Source organism: Prunus dulcis, chromosome 1 (assembly GCF_902201215.1).
Source record: "Prunus dulcis chromosome 1, ALMONDv2, whole genome shotgun sequence".
NCBI classification, from domain to species: Eukaryota; Viridiplantae; Streptophyta; class Magnoliopsida; order Rosales; family Rosaceae; genus Prunus; species Prunus dulcis.
Genome location: NC_047650.1, coordinates 8572413 through 8596066, shown reverse-complemented (window position 1 = coordinate 8596066; position 23654 = coordinate 8572413). Strand labels below are relative to the sequence as shown.

The following is a 23654-nucleotide window of genomic DNA, read 5'->3' as shown; positions in this document are numbered from 1 at the left end:
GCTTCCAGGCGCCCAGCACCCGCCGCCTCCACGTCACTACCCGCCAATCTAAAACTCCCGCGTGTCCAATCAGTTAATATCGAGCCATCTTCTAGGTTCCTTCCTCTCTCCCTGTCCCTGTAATACAAGGAAAGGAAGATACGCAGATAAAAAAAGCTTTGATCTTTAGGATTTGAGACGACGATCTCTTAAGCCATTTATCTGCTATTGCTATACGTTGCGTTTTGTGGGTTTGGGGTTTAGAGTTTCCAAGATTCAGCGTCTAGTTTACAAAAAGCCATGGAAGTTTCCGGCGTCGTTTCTCGGCAAGTACCTTGCTTTTCCGGCGCTGAAATCGATACCACTCGGTCTTCTACGGCGTCGTTTCATGGAGAGTTTCGGGTTCAGGGTCGTAGAAATTTTGGAGTGTCTTTGAGAACTAGAAGTTCTGGTGGGCAATTGAATTCTGGATTTTGTGATGACGGGCATGTGCAGTATTATCACGTGGGTCCCAGATGTGGTTGTAAGAAGGAGAAGGAGATCAAGAAGAAGCTGAAATTGCTCAAAGGGTTGTCCAAGGACTTGTCCGCGTCTTCTCAGATGGGTTTTGGACCGTTAGATTCTCAGAAGGGTTTGGTCGCTCAATTTCAGGAGAAGATGATCTCGGTATGTTTCTGATTAACTTCACCTCATCTCTGTTATTGGTGATAAGTGGTTTTTATGGTTAAAAATTCATCTTTCTGTCTTCAATTTTTCAATTTTACATTTTAATGGTAGGCTTTTTTGGTTCCCTTTTGAATTTGAGAACTAACATAGTTTGGACCAAATCTATTATTATGTACTGGGGCTGGTGATATGGAGGATAAAAGTCTGTATTTTGTGTGTGTATGTTTATAAGAATCAGGATTCTTTTATGAAGAATGAGGAAGATATGTTTTGATTTCCTTGAAAATTGGATTTTGGGTCTTGATTATTATTCGAAATCATGGATATTAAATGTGTAAATTTGCTGTGCATGCAGGAAGGTGCAGAGGCATTATTACTAAAACAATTGGAGCAGTTAAGAGCAGAGGAGAAGGAATTAAAGAGAAAGAGGAAAGAAGAGAAGGCCAGGCTTAAAGCTGAACGGATGAAAAACATGGTTGACAGTGAATCATCTTCTTCATCATCATCTGAATCAAGTGAAAGTGAATGTGGGGAGTTGGTTGACATGAACCGCCTGAGAAGCGAAGCCCCTGCTAAACCAATACTAGACAGTTTGCAGCCATTTAATCATCAAGAAGGGGCGGTGTTGACCCTGCCGAGCTCATTAGCCATAGCCACTCACCAAGAGAATACCACAGTAGAACATGTCACTGAATTTGGCATTTCACAGAATCAGGAAGCAGAATGCTGCTCAGGAACTAGTACAAGTTGTGTCAGCAGTAGTGGTAGTATTGGCCATAATGATGCTCTTAGTAGCTCAGTTATGGGAGCATCTGCCCTGAAGATTGAGGTGTGCATGGGCAACAAGTGCAAGAAATCAGGAGGTGGCGCATTGCTGGAAGAGTTTGAGAGGGTGATGGGTGTTGAAGGAACTGTTGTTGGGTGCAAGTGTATGGGAAAATGCAAAAATGGTCCTAACATTAGGGTTTCGAACACCGTGGGTGGGATTCAATCTGAAGGAACAGATGATTCGGTTAGGGTTCCAACCAATCCTTTATACATTGGGGTTGGCCTGGAAGATGTGAGCCTCATTGTAGCTAATTTAATTGGGGAAGACAATGAGGATTTGGGGCTTGTTCCTGCAGCTTAGATCAGCTTTTTATTGATCTGCAAATGAAGGGATCTGACATTGAGTTGGTTTGAATTTGGTGTAGCATTGTATGTCTTATGACTTAAGTTTGTATTGGCATGCCTATAAAGTCCTAGTTTTCTAAACAAGCATAAATGTAAATACATATTATACTTTGTCATCATCTCTGTACATGTTTTCCATTGCAGATCATGCAGCTTACTTTCTAGTCAAAGAAGAGGATAAAAAGAAGAGAATCATACAGCTAATTTGCACGTGGGGTTAAACTAAGAAATATGATTTCTCTTGTTGACATTCAACGCGGATTTGCTTCCAATGACTGCATGTGTTATGATTGTTTCAAGTTCAGCGATCTGCGTTTTTTTATAATGAAAATTCTTAGATCATTCGGCACCATTTTCTTTGTGCCCTTTGAATTTTAATAATTACACTCCTGGACCATGTTGATTAAAATAACACAACATATCTTTTGTGGTTTATTTTGGTATACCTAATGTGTACTTTGGTCCACTATCATGTGGCTTACCTAATTTACCATTAGATTAACAGACTAAATGGCTCGGAACTAAAATAAACGAAATTTTCGGAGCATTAAACCAATCACTTATAATGAAAATGGACGAGGGTTTGAATATTGTCTATAGTCAACAATTCTTAGCAAAGGTTTGATTAAGATTCAAACTTTTTGGTCCTTAGGACTAGAAACAAACATTTTTCCTTGTTCACCAACAAAATAATGTTAAAACTAAATCTTTGTGTACATCAAAAAAGAACCTTGGTCAATTGAGTTGCTTGTTGATGCGGACGTCATTAATTAGTTTTCTTTTTCTTTTTGTTTTTGTTAGTTTTTTATATTCTCTAAGTTTTCCAGATTTTAACAAGATTTGATTTAAGTTTCTTAGTTTATTTGGATTGGTTTCTTTGTGGATTAGGATTTCTGTTTTAGCAAGGGATTTTTATCCTATTGTCTCTAGGCTTTAGTTTGGTATATATCCCATGTATTTCTTTAAAATTCAGTTTAGTTGTTGAGATATTGAGAAAAGTTTATTTTCCAGAAATTGAACATTCGTATCATCTACTTTCTGTTTTATCATTGTTTTCGCTTCCACTAAATTACCTAAATACTCAATTCACCTATATCCTACATCATGAGCCAAGCGTATCCAAGAAGAAAAGAACAACAACAACAACAACAACAACAACAAAAAGCAAAACTGGTCAATTGGGTAGCTTTGGGGCCAAGCTTATTGCTTGTTTGGGCTGGGGTGAAGCCCAAAAGGGTCTCAGGACAAATTCTTCATTTATTTGCAGTTTCATTTAGGGCAAGCATACTCTACTACGAAGTCCTCCAGTCTGCTGTCTTGTTTCTTTCTTTATTCTCACAAGAGGAGGCTAAAGAGCGAGAAGAAGAGAGAAGCCAAAACTGCAAGCCGCAAACGCAACCAACCAGATTCAATTTTGGTAAGAGACTCAACCTTCCCAGATTGTTTGCTTTCATTTTTCTGGGTTTATTTTATCTCATTCCGTTCTTCTACTATTTTCCTCTGCATTTTTTTTTCATTCTCGATTTCGAGCTCGAATTATTCCAAAATGGAGTCTGGGTTTCCCTGTTGGCTTTTGTTTTCTTCTGGATCTGCTTTAAATGTTAGATTTTGTGGGTTTCTCTAGCACAAAGAACTGAGTATGAGCCCAATTGTGATAGATAGATAAAATTGTCAATGTTTGTAAATTTATGGTTTAATAGTACTGCCCATTGTTATAATAGTCTTTTTGTGGTGTATGTGGTCTAATATAGGTTGAAAACATCCAAACATGGCCGATGCCGGTGCTAAGAAGTCTAACACCAATGCCAAGAGTGGTGAGCTCTGCTCTTCTGTCCCTCAATTTTCTGGTTCTTCTTTGATTTTCTTGTTGCTGTTAGCTTACCTTTGAATTTTTTCCTAATTTTTAGGAGGGAAAAAGAAGGAGGTGAAGAAAGAAACTGGCCTCGGTCTTTCAAAAAAGAAGGATGAGAATTTTGGAGAGTGGTATTCTGAGGTATCTGTCTTTATCTTTTCTGGTTTATGCTGAGCAATTTCTTTCACTAAGATATATGGGCTCTTGTTTATTCCATGTAGGTTGTTGTTCATAGTGAGATGATTGAATACTATGATATCTCCGGTTGTTATATTTTAAGGCCATGGACGATGTCAATATGGGAGACGATGCAAGTAAGCTTTCTTTTTCTTATTTAGTTATGCAATTTCATGTTGTCCATGTTTCTTCTTTGCTATTAGAAACAACCATCTGGTTTCAGCATTATGATTACATGTTCCCTGTACGGTTCTTAAGGCTTCAATTTAAATTTGATATTTTAGCATGGTATCAATTGATCTCATCTTTCCCTGTCAGTTGATGACTATTTTGCCTGAATTCTTTTTAACAATATTAAACCTAGTAGTACTTTTTAATATGCCCCCTCTTGTCTTGAGTTTAGATAATCTCATCTTGCACTTATATGATTGAGGATGCCAACCTTGTTACATATGCACCTATCAAAGCTGTGAACTCTACCTAACAGATTTCAATGTAATAGTTTCATAGTTTATGCTTGCATATTTTCTCTGTTCTTTTAGCAAATTGATATGATAATTCCAGCAAAATTGCTCACTTCCAACTCCTTAATTTGTAGGCATTCTTTGATGCAGAAATAAAGAGAATGAAGGTAAAAAATACCTATTTCCCTTTGTTTGTCTCCCCAGGTGTTCTGGAAAAAGAGAAGGATCATGTAGAGGGTTTTGCTCCAGAGGTGAGAAATAACACTTTATTGCTATGATGGTTTAAGTGATTTTATTTACTGTGTTACACACGTACACGTACACATTCACATGCACATCTAAGCGCACGCTCAGTTGGTTGTTGATTATTATTTATATTTCACTCTCTCCTCTCCTTGGCATGCCTTCTATTTTAGTATCTAGCATGCAATTATAAATTTTTTGCCGTGGTGTTTTTAACTCATAGATTTTTGTTGTATAATGAAAAACATGTACTTTACTTGTCACTTTGTGACAATTTGTGCCTGTCGTGTTACACACCAGTCACCTCTTAGTATGTGTATATGTTATTTGTTTTATGCTACCGCTTTTTTCATTCTTTTATTTCTTAAGTAGGTTGCTTGGGTCACAAGGTCTGGAAAATCTGAATTGGAAGTGCCAATAGCAATACGTCCAACAAGTGAGACTGTTATGTATCCTTATTTCTCTAAGTGGATCAGAGGACACCGTGACTTACCTTTGAAGCTAAATCAATGGTGTAATGTTGTTCGATGGGAGTTCAGCAATCCTACACCATTTATCAGGTAGTTCCATTGCCTTCCTGCTTTTGGTGTTGTATATACTAGTTTTGTAGCATTGATAATGACAAGATGAGTTAATTCTTTTTATTCCTTCTGATATGTTCTCATAGATTTCAAGTTGTTGTTTAGTTCTTACTTGATGTTTTGTTGCATCTTTAGTCAGGGTTGCTAATTGTCCTCTATGTCACAGGACCATTTTCTTGACCTCGCTTTATGACAAGTATGTTAAATTTGGTTTTGCCTCAAATTTGTATGTATTCATATGATTTCAGGAGTCGGGAGTTTCTTTGGCAAGAAGGCCATACAGCTTTCGCAACACAGGCGGAGGCAGATGAAGAGGTAAGGAGTCACTCAGATTTCTGTTTCCCCTTTCAGTGCCCATTATATCTCCAATCCCACTTTCTTTAGGATAAAGAGTTAGTTGCATTTCTACTGTGCTGAAGACCTTTTTTTGAAGGTTAGTTTTTGATTATTCATCTTGATTGTAGGTTCTTGAGATATTGGAATTATACAGAAGGATATATGAGGAATATTTGGCAATTCCAGTTGTGAAGGGAAAGAAGAGTGAGCTTGAGAAATTTGCTGGTGGCCTTTACACTACAAGTGTGGAGGTAATTGATATTTTCTTTATCCATAATTTTTTTAGCATACTTCTTATGCCTCTTCTATGGTGAGCTTGAATATAGTAATTCATGCTTGCAGGCTTTTATTCCAAATACTGGCCGCGGTGTACAAGGTGCTACCTCGCATTGTTTGGGTCAAAATTTTGCTAAAATGTTTGGGATAGAGTTTGAAAATGAAAAGGGTGGAAAGGCCATGGTTTGGCAAAACTCTTGGGCATATAGCACTCGAACGGTAACTTTGCTTTCTTTTCTTTCCTGGGTTGAAGCTCTTGGGAATATTGTTATTCTATACAATAACAAATTTATTTTCTTTGTTTGGACATTAATCACTGTTGGCATGCATCAAATAAATTTTTTGGTCACCGCCCATCAACACATCAACATCTATATTTTATTTGACCTAATTTGACATTGATGTAAGACCCGAACTATGGAGCATCCTACATAGGTAGGTGTGTTCAAGTTAATCTATATACATATGTGTGTGTGCTCAGGCATAAAATTTAGCTTACGGACAATTTCATGTCTGTGTAGCATGGTGTAATTGCCTTTGTGACAGATCCATACGCAGTTGTTTCACAATTTGTTTAGTTTTGGTGCTTCAATGTTATGTGAAATCAGAATGCCACACTTTTAGCATCTATTGAAGAATAAAGGATAAATGAACTATGGGCTAGTTTTGATGGAGGTCCATGAAGTATAGAAAATTTGTCTAGTCTAGCATGGAGGTTAGATTACTCCATTGTATTTTACTGGGTATAGTGTAAGGTTTCTGTAATTGGCCATCTATTTTCTGTGTAGATTCAATCTACATTACTGGACTTAGTTGATGCTATATAAAACTTGGTTTACATTTTATAAGAAAATCAGTAATATTCTTGTTATACATCACTTATAATGTCATTCCATCATCTGCTGAAGCGCCTAGAGATAGTACTACTATTCCCACCACCAAAATGCATTTCTTTCTTTCACCAATAACTTTTCTGTTTTTTCGTTAGTGATCTTATCAATTGTTATTATTATTATTATGTTCAGATTGGAGTGATGGTGATGGTTCATGGAGATGACAAAGGCTTGGTATTGCCACCTAAAGTGGCAGCTACCCAGGTTATTGTGGTTCCAGTGCCTTACAAGGATACTAATACAAAAGAAATGTTTGAAGCTTGCTTGAGAACTGTGGATACCTTGACCGAAGCAGGATTTCGTGTTGAGGCAGATTTAAGGGACAACTATGGTCCAGGTTGGAAGTATTCACATTGGGAAATGAAAGGTGTTCCTCTAAGGATTGAAATTGGACCAAGGGATTTGGAAAAAAAACAAGTGAGGCTGCTCTCACAATTTTATTTTTCATTTTAAATTTAGTTGCTCATATTTTCTTTTGTTCTTTGTCTGCTATTGAGTAAGCCTGTAACAGATCTCATAGTTTTATTTCTGGGTCTGATCATGAAATGTAAGCCGGTAATGCCAGGTCAGATAGATGTGGCATTATCTGGTTTTTTTAACTGAGTCTCCTACATTCAAGTTTGACATGTCATATAAAATACAGTTAGATGCATCTTTATCCTGGTAATATTTAGGCCGGGACTTGTCTTCTGCTTGGACAAAATAACAATAGCTACCCTGTTCCCTATCATGTATGGCTTAAAACTGGAGCCAAGGTTTGATACCTCAGGATTCACCCTGGAAGATTGAGGTGCCAAAGACATGAATAGACTGATAAGTTTAAAAGATATGCAATTATTAAGATGCCAGTGTGAAAATTGTGGTTCATAACCTTGCAGTTTCTATTAATTGTTGATTATCTGACGGGATCAAATAATGTTCACTTGGTTTTTAGGTACGCCTGGCCCGCCGTGACAATTCGGATAAACTGGACATTCCTGTGAGCAATTTGGTTGAGCAAGTAAAAGATATCTTGGATAGAATTCAGGAAAATCTGTTTGATGTGGCAAAACAAAAGCGAGATGCTTCTATCAGGGTTGCAAAGACATGGGATGAATTTATGGAAGCTCTAAACCAAAAGAAAATGATCTTGGCCCCTTGGTGTGACGAAATGGTATGGTATCCTTGTCATCTCTATTATGATCTAGTATGTGGCTCTTAATGCAGTTTCTCTTTTGGTTTGCATAGCTCTGCTTTTCCTTTCCAGAAAATTGTTGATATTTATCTTTTCTGTTATAATCTTACAGTTATCACAAGATTTGTATCGATTTCTCATTTAAATTTTTTACCAATGGATTCTCTTTATATCAGCTTAGTCTTTCGAAATGTTTTTTATTTTTCAAAAAGAGCTTAGCCTTGACCATTGGGTATTTACAGGCAGTACTAATTCTAGAACCTTGAACCTATTAGTTTTCTTTGTGTTGAGCTTGACAACTAGGTCTGGTTAGATAGTCTGTACTCATTTTTGTTTGATTTGTAATCATTAGTAATTTTACCTATCTTCTTATTTGTGGTACTGTTTATGTTCGTTTCGACAAACCTTTTAATCCTGCTGTCATCTGTTTTTACCCCCCTCCTTTTTTTCCTTTTCTTTCATATTTTTCAGGAAGTAGAGGAGGATGTGAAAAAACGAACGAAGGGTGAAATTGGAGCAGCCAAGTCACTCTGCACCCCATTCGAGCAGCCTGAACTTCCCGAAGGTAAATTTCTAGTTTCATGTGCTTCCAAACCTTCATAACATGTTTGCAATTTCAGGACGGCAGTCGTCTCGTTAGTGTTGTGCATCTCCGCAAAGTATTGCCATAGTGTTTGGAAATTAATAATGCAACTTGTGTGCAGGGACACTTTGCTTTGCCTCCGGAAAGCCAGCAAAGAAGTGGACTTACTGGGGCAGGAGTTACTAGACAACATTTCCAAATCATGCTATTAATTACCGCCCTTTATTTTGCTGATGTTTTTACATTTCCTATTTGGCTTAAGAGAGAAATTTTGAATTACTCAAAAATTGTTTGCCAGGGCGTTACTTCTGTAGTTCACATATAATACAATACTTATGATAAATTTATATTGTAGACATGATTGTTTATTAATATCTTAAATGAATTTGGGTGGTACGTGGAGATATTAATTAAAAGGCTGAAATTAATATATGAAGCAACTGCAAGTGCAGACCAAGGACAATATGCTATTAAGAATCCTAATCTTCTACCTTTGCTCAATATTAATGAGTGATAGCACCCAAGGCCACAAATCATTCATTTACATGTAAAAAACAACCTTGTTCGGAGCTGTTAGCAGATAAATCTGATTCAATCTACGAAACAGCACATGGAATTTCAACTAGAATCTAGGAAATACAAAAGGGCAAGAGCTCCTCCTGTGGCAACTCATTAGATCTTTCCTCGACATCAACACGATCACACACACCATCAGAATTAACGTCCTAAACGAAACGATTAGACAATTTTCCCAACTTCTTAGTAGTAGCTACCTGAGAATCACGGACAGCATCTTACATGTGGTACTCCTCTACACATGCTTGTTAAGAAGAGTTATAGAACAAAGTCAACAGGGGACTGCCATACACACCACAAACGATTTCACAACATCAACAGTGGTGTCAAAGCTGCTTACTGTCTCTACATGCTGTACAAAAACCTTATTGGTCTTCGATTCTTCTGCTGCATTATAAATATAAGAAATCAGCACTGAATATTCCCGGGCTTCTAAAACTTTCCATCTACATTCGAAATTTGCAAAACTACAAATTCCTTCACTATTTGAGTGCAAACAAACCATAAATGTAGATTGCCAATATATGAAGTCCCAGAAACCCTAATCGCGGAGGAGGAAGAAGCAGAAGAAGGACGATTCTTCGCATGCTATCTGTTGAGCTCTCGCAGCCCCCGCTACAAAGGCCACACCTATATTGGGTACCTTCCATCTTCCCCTAATTCTTTTTTTTTTTTTTTCTTTTTTCAAATTCCCAATCTGTTGAGAATAATAAGATCAATCTTGATTTGAACATTTTCGATATGAACTTCTTTAAAGTTTGAGACTGTCTTGGAGAGCTTGGAGTAATAAGAGAGCCCACTTGAACTCTGTGCCTTTGTTTGTGCTTATTTGGGTGATTCTGATACAGATTCACAGTGAACCCACGGCGTCGTATAAGACAGCACAATGGTGAAATAGCGCAAGGTGCTTGGAGAACGAAGCGGAAGCGTCCATGGGAGATGGTGTTGTGCATCTATGGTTTCCCAACTAACGTTTCTGCTCTCCAGGTCTCTTCATTTCTTTCTTTTGTTCTCTTTACATATAACTTGTCTATGGATTGCTCTGTATGATCTGTTTGTGTCTTTAATTTGATTGATTGGGACCAATTTCTTGAGAATTATATTCTGGTAATTATGTGTCATTTAAGGATATTTCCAGCTTGATTGGGACCCGTCTTGGGTAGGCACCAGATTTGACAAATTGGGATTGAAGGTTTTTTATCATTATTTTAGGATTGATATTAATTGGAAATTTGGGACCTTCTTTCTAATGTTCCCTTTGGAACTTTGCAGTTTGAATGGGCCTGGCAGCACCCAACTGTATCGAAGGCGGTTAGGCAGGCTGCTGCAAGCTTTAAATCACCACGAGGGCTTGTCAGTAAGATCAAACTTGCATACACCATGCTCACTCTCCCTCCTTGGCAGAGGTATCATCTTGTTATCTTCCTTGTGAGTTGTGAATGGATGAATGTATACATATGCTTTTGCTGTTATTGATGGAAAGTGATATTGTTTCTATGTATCATCAGCTTGAACATCACTGTAAAATTCTTTTCAACCCAGTACACCAAACATTCTGCTGGTTGTCCACGACTTCCGGAACAGATGAAGGTCAAAGTCTGCTCTATGGATGAGCTTCCTTCCTGTACTAAACCGTCTGATGACCTTTTGGAAAATGAAGATGAGTGGTGTCATGAAAGGGAATGTGATGAAGATATGAATTCCAGTACACTACCCGAAGAAACATTATTGGACTTCAGGACTCATAATTCAGCAGATGATCAGCAGAGTGATAGTGGCATTAGAATGAATGAATGAAGTACATGGATGCAGTAAGGAAGTAGGAGAAGATGAGTGGTATAATGGAAAAGAATGTGATGAAGCTATGAAAGATGGTACATGACAGAAGAAACATGATCAGATCTTATAGTTCAAAGTTCAGCAGATGATCAGCAGGATGATACTGGCAAGATAATTAACGAAGCATATGGATGCAGTGAAGTAGTAGGAGAGGATTGTACAGAGCAATTTGGTTTTATGGCATCGCCAGTGAGAATGCCATCTTCAAATGTCACTGCCTCATTTGACACAGAAGTAACTAAAGATATAGGTTTGTGTGCATCTTCTGATGACATGAGTGTTGATTTGGGCCGACCTGCAAGGGAACAATCGACAGCTATAGTTGCAGATGATGATCAGTCTCCCAGCAGAAGCTATCTCCGGCCTTGTGGAGCTGAGGTAATAGATTTGACAACCCATCCCCTATGCAGAAGCCATTTAATATGTTTGATGATTTTATGGTTTGGTAGAATAATTTAGAGGAATTTGTAATATATAGTAATAGCCTTCTGGTTAAAGTCTTACAGTTTGAATGAAATAAAAGATCTTTTTTACTCACTTCAATGAATTAAGAGACTGGAAGTGTTGCTAATTCTTTGTTGGCATACTGGTGTTTCCAAGTTAATTAGAGCAATTTTAAGTTACAACTAGCTAGCAATATTTGGTCAAATTAACAAATTAAGATTAAATTTACTAGACAAATAGAATCAGTTCATTGATAACTCAAAAAGGTACACAATTAAAGAAACTAAAGCCGATAAAAATCGTGGTACAAATATATTCATCAATACTCAGTTCTCTGCACACGTTTAAAATTAGAGAGCTACAGCCATCACTTGTAGTTGTAGAATTATTTCTTTATAAACCAACCAGGAGCTGATTTAATATCGCTTGGGACCAGTTAGACAATTGGCTACTTTGGGTTTCACCAATCGGATCAACATCATGAGAGACCACATTCTCAAAGTTACTTGGGCTCCAAGCTTCACCGAGTAGTTGTTCCATGTCGGCCCTCGTATTTTCCTCTCTCTCAAAGTTAATTTGGGTTTCACCAATCGGATCAACATCATAAGAGACTGCATCCTCAAAGTTACTTGGGCTCCTCAAGTAGTTGTTCCATGTCGGCCATCGTATTTTCCTCATTCTCAAAGTTAATTTGGGTTTCACCAATCGGATCAACATCATAAGAGACTGCATCCTCAAAATTACTTGGGCTCCAAGCTTCACCAAGTAGTTGTTCCATGTCGGCCATTGTATTTTCCTCAAAGATTGTCAGATCAATGGGATCAAAGCCCACAAGATCACCACCAATTGGACTAGAAGAGCAGCCTTGTTGAGATGATGATTCTGTTGATCCCATTTGATCATCTGTTTTCATCTTTTTGTTTGTGGTCATCTTCTTTTCTTCTTTATCTTGTGATCCACGCTTTAGATTTGTTGCCTTGATCCCGACCCTATCGTTCTTCCTCATTCGACAAATGACAAAATCAAAATCGTAACTACGTTGATTGTAGTCATTCTTGGGACCATCGAAAAGACTATATTCATCTAGCAGCCACCCTGTGTGATCCTCGGAACCTTTATTCTCGTAGCGAAACTTTCTCTTTCGGCCAATGGGGTTTGGGTTGGGATTTCCAGAGACCTTTTCATGAACCAATTTGGAGGATTCAGTTTCGCTCCAAGTACCCCCGTTGCCAATCCTTCGATCCATCCGCTTGGGGGTTAACTTCTTGAGCTTGGAGATGAAGTACAAGTCTGTATCAACGAGTTGCGGCCCTCCGTATTTTTTCCAGATCTCCGAAGGCTCTGTGTTGTTGCCGAAGAGATTGCAGGCATGCAAGAAATTGTTGTATAGCGACATGAAGGGCTTGCTCTCTACCAAAAACGGGTAAAGAAAGGAACCCACAATCTCTTCATCGGAGGGTCTGAAACGAAAACCGAACGGCACAAGAGACTCTTCCATTGCTTGATGCTGCTGATAATGAAAGAACACAAGAAAAGAGAGAGTAGAAGAGAATTCAAGTTTGAAGTGAAGTTTTTGTCTGAATTTCTCTGAGTGTTGTTGCGAACAAAAAGCATCTCACTCACTGCTATTTATAAGTTTCCTTGGCGAGCATCTCACTCACGAAATCAATGTGGTAATTAAACAACTAGTGCCTGTCAACTTTTAGCTTCGAGCATCTCACTCACGGAATCTGGAAACTCCTTTTCTTTTATTTTATTTTTAATTTGAGAGAAATTCGGAGAGTCAGTTGTGGTAATTAAGGAAGTAGTGCCTGTCAACTTTTAACTTTGAGATCCAACGGCCCAGATAATAGTACCGTTGACATCCAACGGCTTATTGTGGGAGAGTTAATATTGGAGAGAGAGAGAGAGAGATCGTGTCCGAATAGTTAGTACTTAGTGGGAGAGAGAGAAAGATCAATTCCATCTTTGTTTTATTTCTTTTTTGTTTTTTGTGTGCTGCTGCTTCAATTTTTGTTATTGCATCATTTTTATTTAATGTTTCATTTTTAAGTGAAATAACATTGTGTTTGTAGAATTTTGATTTTTTTATTATTTTAATTTGTTCAGAAAAAAAAAAAATCACAAAGGTATGAGTAAAAATTAACTCCAAAAAAAAAAAAAAATCACAACAAAAAGTTAAGATTTAAATTATTTTAAAGCAATTTAATAAAGTTGTATATTCAAATTTAAAACTATTTCATGAGGTAGGATAATTTGACTTGAGATCATCTTAAATGTTTAGGATTTCATATTCACGTACTGTTTGCCAATAAATTAATAGAATCTACTCCCATATTTCATAATCTCTGTTTCATCATCGTTACATTTATCTAATGTCATAATTATCTGGTGTTTCTTCATTATTATTTCAAAACTCCTTCCTTGACGTCTTAACTTCTGATTTTTTTTCTTGACAAGTTTAAGAACATGAGGAACTAATCTTGTTAGCATATATCGGTTAGACCATTTAGATAAGGCAGTGTGACCGTCCCTTTCACCAGAGTTCGATCATCTCTTTTGTACTTTAGAGTAGTTTAGATTTGTGTAAAAAAAAAAATATATATATATTTTTAAGGAAATTCACCAAAAATCTATTCATTAATCATGTCTATGTTAAGCATGCATGCAGAATGACGGTATACAAATTTGCTGTTATGTCTACATTAACTTTAGTTAAACCAAGGCAAGATATAATAGCACATATGAACAAAAAAGTGACCACAGGAATGTTGCAAACTCGAAGCCATAACTTTTCATATAATTCCTCTTGTTCTTGCTGTACATACCCAGATGGTGGCGTTTTACAACTGAGCCTTAGGTGCTGTATTAACCCAACTAGTTCGGCTTCTATTGTGCGACATTTCAAACTGGCAAAATTCCATGCCAGTAGGTTACCGTACTGTACAGTCTTCATTCAGTGCCTTGGGTTTTTGAACTGGGGCTGATTTTCAGAGTCTTCCTGGCTGTTGCAACGCTTCATGTAAGAGTCGAGGGTTTTCTGCTTTAAAGGGCTGCTTTGCGGCGGCTGGCTGGTTGAAACTTGCAACGTATTCTCATGGCCATCAAGCATCTGATTGTCCAAAAACCAGAGTTCAGTTAACTATTCAAGGAAAAAAATGTTTTGCCCCTGAGATCAGCAGAGGGATCAGAGAATAGTAAGGCGTAAGGTGTGTGCAGTGCTTTGTCTGTTTTTGAGAAGCTCCCCAAAAAGGGATGAAATTACCTGTCCTAGATTTTCCAACTTGCTCTGAACAACATCCCTGAAGAGAGAGAAAAGGATTAGAGTTACAAAAACCATCAAAACGATTGGAAAACAGACAATTGTGTAAAAGCTTACCATATTATGTCATCTACTGTGTCGTTTGCTAGAAGATAATATATATTGACCGAAGACACCTAAAAGCATGAGCAGAACATATCACACCAACCACCCTTGGAAACATGAATTGTTGAAGACGTCAATATTTTTTATTGATGTATAAATGCTTCAGAATTCAATAAACTTTACCTGGCCAATTCTATGAGCACGATCTTCAGCTTGAATTAGGTCACCAGGAGTCCATGAGAGTTCTGCAAAAATAACGGTGCTTGCAGCTGTCAAAGTTAATCCAACACCGCCAGCTTTGATAGATAGCTGCATGATGATATTCAAAAGATGAATATTAGACTTTACTCACAGAATCACACCTACGATGAGTATTCCAAAATTTTCAGTACAACTTTTTTACTTTCTTTTTTGTTTTGTTTTGCAATCCAACTTTCAACAGAACTCAGTTAGATTACACAAAAAACAATTTATATAAACGAAGCAAACTGCTATACCACTGCTGCCTTGACAGAATCTTTTTCTTGAAATTCTGTAACATAAGCTTGCCTCGACACTGTAGGGATACTTCCATCAATTCGAATGCAACCCACTTTTTTCTTCTGGAAATTTGGAAGTTCTTATAAGAATTGATCAATCCTCAAGTATAGTATGAATGAATGTGGCCTTACCAGAAGAAACTGATAAATCGAATCAATCATGGACTGATGGTGTGCAAATACTAGAAACTTGCAGCCTGCCTGCAAGAACCATTATATAAAATATGCCGACTACACTAATGTTGAAGAAACAAAAGCACTTAAGAAAAAAACAAAAGAGAGAAAGATGTATCAACATGGGGTGAAGTACCTCAATCACAGTTCCCAGGTAATCCAGAACTGCTGGGATCTTGGCCTCAGCAGAATCAGTATATATCTGGAGCACAACATGAGGTTGTTAAAGGGTTCAAAGTTAGCTATCCAATTATAATTTATAATCAAAACTAAGAATAAGAAATGCGGTGGCTAGCATGCAACGCCAAAATTAGCAACCATGTTGGCCCCATGTGCCTATGCTATAAGCATAACTTGCATGAATACCTTATTAATAAGATTCTTCTCAGCAAATTTCAGTGAATCAACCTCCTCTTTTATTTGGCAGGCCTTAATTTTCGCTTTTACCACCTCCAACTACAAAACAGATGATAAGCATCAGCTATGCCTACTATAATTTTTCTTAAGTTTCAGAAACAGACTAACAAGCAAACTTTACATGGCACATAAATGATGTGAATGAATATGGTGCCACAGCCAAGAAATCATACAACTGATAAAAGATAGAGAAAAAAGAAATTTCAGAATCAGAATACCTATCTTAGCATGATACAAGGAGATAACCAAAACAAAAAGGTATTTTCATGTGAAACCTTAGTTTTGACAATTATAAGTTCTGTTGGGGGGGTCCAACTGCAACATAAAGTGGAAGCAAGGGTTATGCAGTTTTGCAGGTCTATCAAAAGTAGACTGGGCTTAGAAGATACAAGATTATTTTTTCTAACATGCAGTAGTGGAATCATAATGCTATTGCTGGTCCAGTGTAAAAATGCATTTCAAATCTATTTGTGGGCATATTTGTCATCTCAATGGGTTGGGTTTTTCTAAATAGTTCATCAGAGTCCTAAAGTGTTTTCTTGACTTCATGCCAATCTATTAATTTCTCAATAACTTAATTGGTTTCCAAAATCCCACATATGCTCTTCAAAAACATTCATTGGTGGAAATATGGGCGATCCCTTTTAAATACTTGTGTCTCTTGTCATCTTTTTACTTTGATTTCTGTTCAGTTCCTCATTGTTTGCCAGTTTAATCCAAAGTTGAAAATTCATGAACCAGACCTGTGCCATTGAGATTCCAGCCCAATGTCAGGATATTGGAAGTAGAGAAACAAAATTACAAGGCTTCATATAAGATAACAGCATAAATGGCACAAATATAGTTCAGCTAGTTGGAACTTGAAGAAGCCATATCAACTTGACTAAAGAGTGTTAGACATAAACATACTACCAGTGACTTTCATTACCTCACGAAATAAAGCATTAATTTGTTTCATGTCCTTTTCAGCCAAATCTAAGAAGACCTGAGATCAGCAAGGGGGGAGGACATAATAAAGATCAGCAATTGTAACAGGACTACTAAGGGCATCTCACAGGTGAAAAAGCAAATTTGACAAAACACAGACACTGACCTGTTGCCTGCGCTTCACAGGAAGCTCGGAGAGAACATCATTTTTCAGTCTACGAATCATCACTGTTGCTTTCATCAAATTATGCAATTCTTCATGGTTACTTGCACCTTGATACAATCCAAATGTTCCCTGAAATTTCAAAACAGTAACCAACAAAATCCCTTACGACCTGATAGAACATCTACAAGGTAAAGAAATAGTGACTTACGCCTTTGCAATATCGATTACCATATTCGTGAACACTTTTGTATACATCAGGATACAAGGCTTCCAGCTGTTAAGTTCACAGAAATTTATAAACGAATGATCAAGTTCAAGATACAGATAAATATATGCAGCTTCTCAATTAGAATTTACAAGTACCTGTTTAAATATTTCAATTGGTCGGGACAAAGCAGGAGTTCCACTTAACAATATTGCATATTGAGCCTTCTGTAATTGTTGACAAAGTGAGAGAGAAAGAAAGAGAGAGAGAGAGAGAGAGATATCAAATATACCCCTACTGAATTTTCATCCTATTGCATTGTTTACCAAAGTGGACTTTACTATTCAAAGAATCAAATTCACTCTGAACGATAGTTACTTCTCCAGTCCATATTTGAAAGAAACCTTAGGAGTAGCACACCTCAAAGTACAGGTCTACGATGATTGCTCTAAGGGTTTCAGAAGTACGGAGAGAAAAAGTTAGCAGTTGCAAGCTAGTCATCAGTTCACAAGAGAAAGACCTTTATGACAGGAAGGCAGGCAGTTGTCCTCTTTGCTTGAGCATTTTTTAGAAAGTGCGACTCATCTGCAATCACAACCTGAACAAAAAATATCATAAAAAGCAGCATATGCAATCAGTAGGAAAAAGAGGGAACAAATACCAACAGGATTTCTTAATGACTGTTTTGGGCACACATTTACATTTGTTAACTTAATAGAGGCTTGAGCTGTTTTGGAAGGAAAACATTATATAGTCTCTGTTCTTACACAAGGATCCAAGATAATAAGATTGTGTTGTGTATACTAAAGAATGTAAAAAGAACTTTAAGCTGATTGTTTCAATTCTCACCTTGAACTCTGACGCCATTAGTAAATTCTGTAATTTAGGGACTACATCATAGGAGATGATGTTAAAAAGGCCATCCAGATGAATGGTCCCTTTGGTGTTTGAGGATACGACTGTAAATCCGCTTCTGTTTGAACCCCCACATTGAGACAAAACAACCTGATGACAGTGAAGTTCTAATATCAAGTTTATAATAACACATCAGACCAGTGAGAATGTAAACAATATTCAAGCTGCATGGTCAAGAAGAGACTAGAACATTTATGCAGGGATAGCAGATGGCATACAAGTATATCTGATGAAGGAATGTTCATCCATTGTTGAATCATCTGCCAAGAAAGCAGAAAAGCACATCATTTTGGGCAAGATCAACCTTCTCAATAACAGAAGTGGATAATGCACTTACAGATGCCCATTGTAGACGCAAGGAAGATGGTGTTAGTATAAGAACAGGCCATGAGTCACGAACACAGGATGCAACAGCAATAGCCTGAAAAATAATAATAAAGAGTGTAAGGTTTCAATTTAAGGCAGAATTTGGAATGTTTTTGCTGATGTAAATTTCAACCCCAAGGAGGGCTTTTTACTATATTGTTACAAATCCCCTTATGACTAAGCTAGAGAAAATTCCCCCATATTGGTAACACATAACACCAATGTTCCCTATTATTAGAGTTACTAGAAATGGTATCAATTATTCTAGTTACTAACATTTCTGACATCTGCAACCCAACATAATCATATGCATCACCCAATTTGCGATGTCCGCCAATGAGTATTTTCAATGCCATTTAAGAGTTAGCCAAAAAGTAAATCTAAGAGTTAAAGAGTTATTAAGAGTTGATGCATTTGAGTCTAAGATAGACTTATCATCTTTTACTTTTCCTAAGAATCTTCCATTATTGATAGTGTCTTTTATAGTTTCTTAAAGTCTGCGGGGTTTTTGAAGCTTATAAGGCTATCTCTTGTAAAGCAAATCAGACTTTTTATGAGTGAAAATTAAGTGTTGTTGAATACCTTGGTCCCCTGATATTTCTATCTATACTTTGTCCTCCATATTCTACTCTCTTTTTTTCTTCTCCATCTCTCTAGTCTCCCGGCAATAATAGAAACCCTAAGTATTCTTCATCTGTCCTCCAAATTTCTTCTGATTACTAAAGTTTCTCACATTTACCGGCTATATTACATATAACGATAGGAAGCACTCACCTAATGTGGTTCGATTTCATTAATGTTCTTAGGTGACAATACTAATAAAGTTCTTAAAAGTCAAAATCCTTGAGACTAGGAGCTGCTTGGAAAAGATCAGGAATGGGAGACTTGTAGAAAGTACTTTGACATGCAGGATTGATTTTTTGGGACCATTTAAATGATTGAAGGTACAGAAAGGGTTCACATGAAGAATTTCTTGCCTGTAAAGTCTTTCCCAATCCCATCTCATCTGCAAGGAGAGCACGCCCTCCATGCTGCAAGATGAACCTAAAAAAGAACAATACAGAAAAAGTTACAAATGAATAATTAAGAAAATGACTAAATATTTTATGGGAACAAAATAAAGATAAATAAAAATCCTCAACATTATCAGAAAAGCATAATTATACATTCAAGTGGCACACAACAGTCATCAAATAAGGAGAAATCTCCAGATTCACAATATACCTAACACCTTCTCGCTGAAATGGCAAGAGCTTTGATTCAATGCAACTAGGTATCCTGTCATATTGGTCTGGACAGTGAAGACACCAACAGAAGACAACAATTAAAAAATAGCTTCAGAAAATAGGATGCAGAAGTTTAAAAAAAGAAAAGGAAATGAAAATACGTATAAAACCTGTTACTTTAAAACAGAACAAAGAGATAGGATACCACAATTGAGATTGAAAAAGATAAAACCTGTTACTCATGAGTGTACCATCCAATTATAGGACTCAAAGACATGCTTTTTGACTATCTTTCTTTTTTCTTTTTCTTCTCTGAATTACATGTTTCAGATATTTATTTATAAATTATGCATTCCACCAGAGAATTAAGTGAAATTGAAAACTAAAAAACGACAGTTCTTTCCATTATGCATGAATTGAACTTCATTAATACTGGCATAATCACCATTTACCTCGAATGTCTGGAACAACAAATGCAGCAGCAATAGCGCGGTGAACTAAGGGATCCAAGTTATCCACCTGCACAAATTTGCAACAAAATATCAAATATGGTAAAGTTGAAGTTAAAAAACAATCCAGATTTGGTGAACTTCAAACATAAATGGTAACAGTGTATACAATGAAACTCAATTTATATTAATTTAAACTGAATCATCATGCAAAGCCTGAATAGAAACTGGAAAAGAACAAGAGTTATCACCTCAACATTAACACCAGAAGTTTCATGAAGAATTTTTTCTGCTGGTGACAAAGAAGATATAGGGAACATCCACAACCTGCAGTTTCAACACTATTACCTCTGGATTGGGCTCCAACACACAGCATGTCCAGCGTTTGTAAAAGACACAACCAATGAACCAAAAGTATGAAGATAAAGGGAGTTGGGGAGGTATACCTCTCTTTTGCATTCCATGTGGATTTGGGGATCTTGCGGACAGCACCTACTAGCACCTGGTGCAAGATAGAAGATAATCGATAAAGCAAAGAAAGAGTTTGACAAGTTGAAAATGAGCATTGTCTAAGCAAATAGAAGGAATACCTGGTCATAAGGAAACTTTGCGGCAATGTTTCCACTAGCATGAAGAAAAAATTTGACAGAGAGCTTAGGTAGCTCCTTCAGACGCTCATCTTCTTGCAAAATGGCAACAAGTGGAAGAAAGGAGCCAAGAGTTATACAGAAATTACTTAATGTCAGCAGGCAGAACAGTGCAACCAGCAAGTAATATAATCAGTTGAATGCAAAAAGTTCAGAATGGTATCAAATTGGAAGATTCAACCATTGGTGATTGTCAAGGTGGGATGTTTCTTCCTGATCCGTTTTCAAAATTTAAGAGAAAACGATTAAATATGAAGAAAAAAACATTTTTTGTCCTTTTAAGGGTAGGAACCTCCATTCGTTATTAATACAAGTTGCACTAAAAATGAAGCAGTCAAAGTAGGTTTCATACACATTTTTTTCTTGAAAGAGATGAATTTTGACACTGAAGTAATAGAGAAAAGTTCAAAGCAATTGAATGGCAAAGGAGGAAACTGACCAAGATTTACTTTACATGGGACTAATGAAGGTAATACTCTGGTCCCAGGAGACAAAGGTGCTACCTGCATTGTTGCCAAATAAAAATGTATATAACAACACATCCTAAAAAAGAAAATGACAAACGGCACACCAATGGAAGTAATGAAGGTGTTAACTTTTATTTTATATATATATATTTTTTTAAAGTCCAAAAGCATGTAATAATTCAAAATTCAGAAATGGAGAAAGAACAAAGTGAAAAAGAGAGAATACTGTCAATTAATCAGGTGTCTGAAACCCTAGAAACTTCAAGAAGGAAACAGGAAAAAAGAAAAGTTCCACCTTGTTAGGAAGATAATTGGGAATGGGTTTCGCAGGGGAGCCTTGGAAGCAATTCCTGTTACTGTTGTTGATAGTGGAAGGAAAAGACTGATGCAGCTGGTGGTGATTATGTGAAGAAGAAAAAGAAGAAGAAGAACAAGCAGAAGCAGAGTTGATGCGTTGCTGAGCGAGTTTCTGGAAAGCGTCTCGTTCAAGAGAATCGAGTTCTTCGGCACTCAAGTCCCAGTCGTCATCCTCCAACGCCATTCTTGAACAGAAACTTAGAAAGTGAGAATCACACACTCGGATTGTGCAGAGTATTTTTGGTTTTGGGTTTTTGATTTTGCCCTTTTTGAGAAATGAACGTCTCTCAAGCGCCAAAAGTTTTCTCTTCTGTTTAATGATGATGAACAATCTACCCGCCCGTTACACGCGTGATTCGGCCGCTAACTCTTTAATTTAGTGGCTGTCCCAATATTAGCCTTGACGTCTAGGCCCATCACTAGACAGGCCCACCGAGCCAAAAATCCCTCTTCTTGTTTTTTTTTAATTTAGTGGCTGTCCCAATATTAGCCTTGATGTAATAATACTGTTCAATGCTTGTGGAAGTACGAGCACACTTTCCTTTTTTTCTTTTTTCTTTTTTTCAAATGTAGGAAAGGAGAGGGAAATTTGCTCACACACACTGGTGTCTAGGAGTTTCGAGCATGAAACCACTTGCCTTAGGCCAAACACACTTTTCCACTATGGTATGACCTCATTCGCAGCACACTTGAACACAACATAAAAGTAACCAATTATCGCTTAATCAATAATCAACTGTGGCACGACCTTTTGCCACATGCATTTTCCCACTTCTTAAGTACTTCCTTAGTTTTTGTTTTTTTTCCCTTCTTTGCTAGATGAATTGCATTGCATGCATGTCTGCATTTTGCACTGAAGTGATATTGCAAGGCCACGACATTGTAGGCACGATCCTCTTGTGGCATAGCAGCAAAATCTGCAACCAAATATTGCCAAGATAGCAAGAGTTGCCAAATATTTGATTCTGTTATAAATTTTGTGCTGCCATCTAAGGATAAAAAGTATTTTGCTTGACCAGATTTAGCATTAGATCTTACGGTGGTAACGAAACACTTCATAGGAGCAAACAGAAGGCTTCATTTTACAGTGGCTCAAACATACAAGCATGGTTATTATCATAATACATGTCAAGCTTGATGGATAGAAGCCATTACTAAGCAAACAGAAATATAATAATTGTTGATGCTCAAAATGGCCCGGCCAATATTGAGTCCAACTTAGTGATGAGGTGTGATGGATGATGGATGAAGATGAGGATTTGGGCAAACGATAAACATATAGAAGACAAGATATACGTGGTTCACCCGAATGATGGGCTACGTCCACGGAGAAGGGTGTTCTCATTATGATAATGTTTGTTTACATTTGTACAAGGGGATTAGACCCAAATATAGAGATAACAAGTGAGAAGCTCAGCCTAGAGATGGATCCAGAAGAGAGAGTACTCAAGAGCCAGTCCCCTTCTAAGGAAAGAGTAGTCTTCTTTTATAGGTGAGGGGGAGTCTCCATCTCTTGTAGTTTTCCGATGTGGGACTCCTCTTGCTTTGCTTAGAGTTGTGATTTGTTGATGCTGCTTCTTTGGCTAAGGTGATGACCTCTCAAAGCATGGCACTCGAATGATCTAGCCTAGCTAGTTGCTCGGTCAGTTATGGTACAAACAGTAGTCCCCCAAGTTCTCGAGTAAGAAGGTACTTCTTGGTTGGGGACTTGTAATTTTAAGTGCACTGGCCGAGCAACACCATAGTTCATCTTCCAAGCAGTATAGTGCACTGCCCATAGTCCCCTAAGTCCCCGGGTAAGAAGGACATTTGGAAGGGAGAGAACTTGGCTCGAGGGTGCCGAAGGTAAAGGGGATGCCGAAGGTATAAGGCTTGCATGTCGCAAGGCAATGTGCCTAGGCACGAGGGTGCCGAAGGCATAACTAGGCACGGGGGTGCCGAAGGTAATGTGGCTAGGCACGGGGGTGCCGAAGGTAATGTGGCTAGGCAGGGGGGGCCGAAGGTCCAAAGCTTGCATGTCGCAAGGCCATGTGGCTAGGCACGAGGGGTGCCGTGGCTAGGCACGGGGGTGCCGAACGTGGCTAGGCACGGGGGTGCCGAAGGCGCAAAGCTTGCATGTCGCAAGGCAATGTGGCTAGGCACGAGGGTGCCCAAGGTAATGTGGCTAGGCACGGGG

At 37.7% G+C, this 23654-nt stretch overlaps 5 protein-coding genes across 10 annotated transcripts; 3 read left to right on the top strand and 2 right to left on the bottom strand.

Annotated features, from left to right (window-relative positions):
- The first annotated feature begins 98 nt into the window (after positions 1 to 98).
- LOC117615918 (diacylglycerol O-acyltransferase 3) lies at positions 99 to 2073 on the top strand. Its single transcript, XM_034345099.1, has 2 exons — positions 99 to 645; positions 1001 to 2073. Exons 1-2 carry the CDS (start codon positions 280 to 282, stop codon positions 1772 to 1774), a joined length of 1140 nt encoding a protein of 379 aa, XP_034200990.1. The 5' UTR covers positions 99 to 279; the 3' UTR covers positions 1775 to 2073.
- A 1026-nt stretch (positions 2074 to 3099) lies between these two features.
- LOC117614576 (proline--tRNA ligase, cytoplasmic-like) lies at positions 3100 to 8793 on the top strand. Of its 2 annotated transcripts, XM_034343435.1 has the most exons (13): positions 3100 to 3235; positions 3570 to 3632; positions 3726 to 3811; positions 3892 to 3984; positions 4446 to 4562; positions 4927 to 5114; positions 5384 to 5450; positions 5600 to 5722; positions 5814 to 5966; positions 6773 to 7057; positions 7575 to 7793; positions 8286 to 8379; positions 8519 to 8793. In XM_034343435.1, exons 2-13 carry the CDS (start codon positions 3587 to 3589, stop codon positions 8581 to 8583), a joined length of 1536 nt encoding a protein of 511 aa, XP_034199326.1. In that variant the 5' UTR covers positions 3100 to 3235; positions 3570 to 3586; the 3' UTR covers positions 8584 to 8793. The 2 variants fall into 2 exon arrangements, with proteins under 2 accessions (XP_034199326.1, XP_034199327.1); XM_034343436.1 differs by lacking the exon at positions 5814 to 5966.
- Positions 8794 to 8902: 109 nt separating this feature from the next.
- LOC117614578 (structure-specific endonuclease subunit SLX1-like) lies at positions 8903 to 11359 on the top strand. The gene is made up of 4 exons (XM_034343438.1): positions 8903 to 9612; positions 9822 to 9960; positions 10246 to 10379; positions 10482 to 11359. The coding sequence occupies exons 2-4, from the start codon at positions 9913 to 9915 to the stop codon at positions 10768 to 10770; spliced, it is 471 nt and encodes a 156-aa protein (XP_034199329.1). The 5' UTR covers positions 8903 to 9612; positions 9822 to 9912; the 3' UTR covers positions 10771 to 11359.
- A 522-nt stretch (positions 11360 to 11881) lies between these two features.
- Positions 11882 to 12754, bottom strand: LOC117636006 (NAC domain-containing protein 71-like). The gene has a single exon (XM_034370460.1). The coding sequence runs from the start codon at positions 12752 to 12754 to the stop codon at positions 11882 to 11884; it is 873 nt and encodes a 290-aa protein (XP_034226351.1).
- A 1123-nt stretch (positions 12755 to 13877) lies between these two features.
- Positions 13878 to 21809, bottom strand: LOC117614575 (SWI/SNF-related matrix-associated actin-dependent regulator of chromatin subfamily A-like protein 1). 5 transcript variants are annotated; one of them, XM_034343430.1, is made up of 24 exons: positions 21417 to 21809; positions 21094 to 21157; positions 20598 to 20689; positions 20454 to 20509; positions 20259 to 20334; positions 20011 to 20077; positions 19557 to 19623; positions 19310 to 19376; positions 18304 to 18387; positions 18185 to 18226; positions 17901 to 18056; positions 17572 to 17649; positions 17210 to 17278; positions 17055 to 17120; positions 16847 to 16975; positions 16682 to 16738; positions 15703 to 15792; positions 15473 to 15538; positions 15295 to 15363; positions 15121 to 15225; positions 14807 to 14932; positions 14636 to 14694; positions 14522 to 14558; positions 13878 to 14368 (listed from the first exon to the last, which is right to left on the bottom strand). In XM_034343430.1, the coding sequence occupies exons 1-24, from the start codon at positions 21660 to 21662 to the stop codon at positions 14213 to 14215; spliced, it is 2124 nt and encodes a 707-aa protein (XP_034199321.1). In that variant the 5' UTR covers positions 21663 to 21809; the 3' UTR covers positions 13878 to 14212. The 5 variants fall into 5 exon arrangements, with proteins under 5 accessions (XP_034199321.1, XP_034199322.1, XP_034199323.1 ...); XM_034343431.1 differs by having other exon boundaries at positions 20598 to 20686; XM_034343432.1 differs by lacking the exon at positions 15295 to 15363.
- Between the last annotated feature and the right edge of the window lie 1845 nt (positions 21810 to 23654).

Coding starts and splice junctions, on each gene's coding strand:
- LOC117615918 (XM_034345099.1), top strand. CDS start 280: ATGGAAGTTTCCGGCGTCGTTTCTCGGCAAGTACCTTGCTTTTCCGGC. Junction 646..1,000: donor TTCAGGAGAAGATGATCTCG/GTATGTTTCTGA, acceptor CTGTGCATGCAG/GAAGGTGCAGAGGCATTATT.
- LOC117614576 (XM_034343435.1), top strand. CDS start 3,587: ATGGCCGATGCCGGTGCTAAGAAGTCTAACACCAATGCCAAGAGTG. Junction 3,633..3,725: donor TAACACCAATGCCAAGAGTG/GTGAGCTCTGCT, acceptor CCTAATTTTTAG/GAGGGAAAAAGAAGGAGGTG. Junction 7,794..8,285: donor CCCCTTGGTGTGACGAAATG/GTATGGTATCCT, acceptor CATATTTTTCAG/GAAGTAGAGGAGGATGTGAA.
- LOC117614578 (XM_034343438.1), top strand. CDS start 9,913: ATGGTGTTGTGCATCTATGGTTTCCCAACTAACGTTTCTGCTCTCCAG. Junction 9,961..10,245: donor CTAACGTTTCTGCTCTCCAG/GTCTCTTCATTT, acceptor GGAACTTTGCAG/TTTGAATGGGCCTGGCAGCA. Junction 10,380..10,481: donor ACTCTCCCTCCTTGGCAGAG/GTATCATCTTGT, acceptor ATGTATCATCAG/CTTGAACATCACTGTAAAAT.
- LOC117636006 (XM_034370460.1), bottom strand. CDS start 12,754: ATGGAAGAGTCTCTTGTGCCGTTCGGTTTTCGTTTCAGACCCTCCGAT.
- LOC117614575 (XM_034343430.1), bottom strand. CDS start 21,662: ATGGCGTTGGAGGATGACGACTGGGACTTGAGTGCCGAAGAACTCGAT. Junction 15,793..16,681: donor TTAATGCTTTATTTCGTGAG/GTAATGAAAGTC, acceptor TCTGTTTTGTAG/TTGGAGGTGGTAAAAGCGAA. Junction 14,695..14,806: donor GTGCTCATAGAATTGGCCAG/GTAAAGTTTATT, acceptor TCATGCTTTTAG/GTGTCTTCGGTCAATATATA.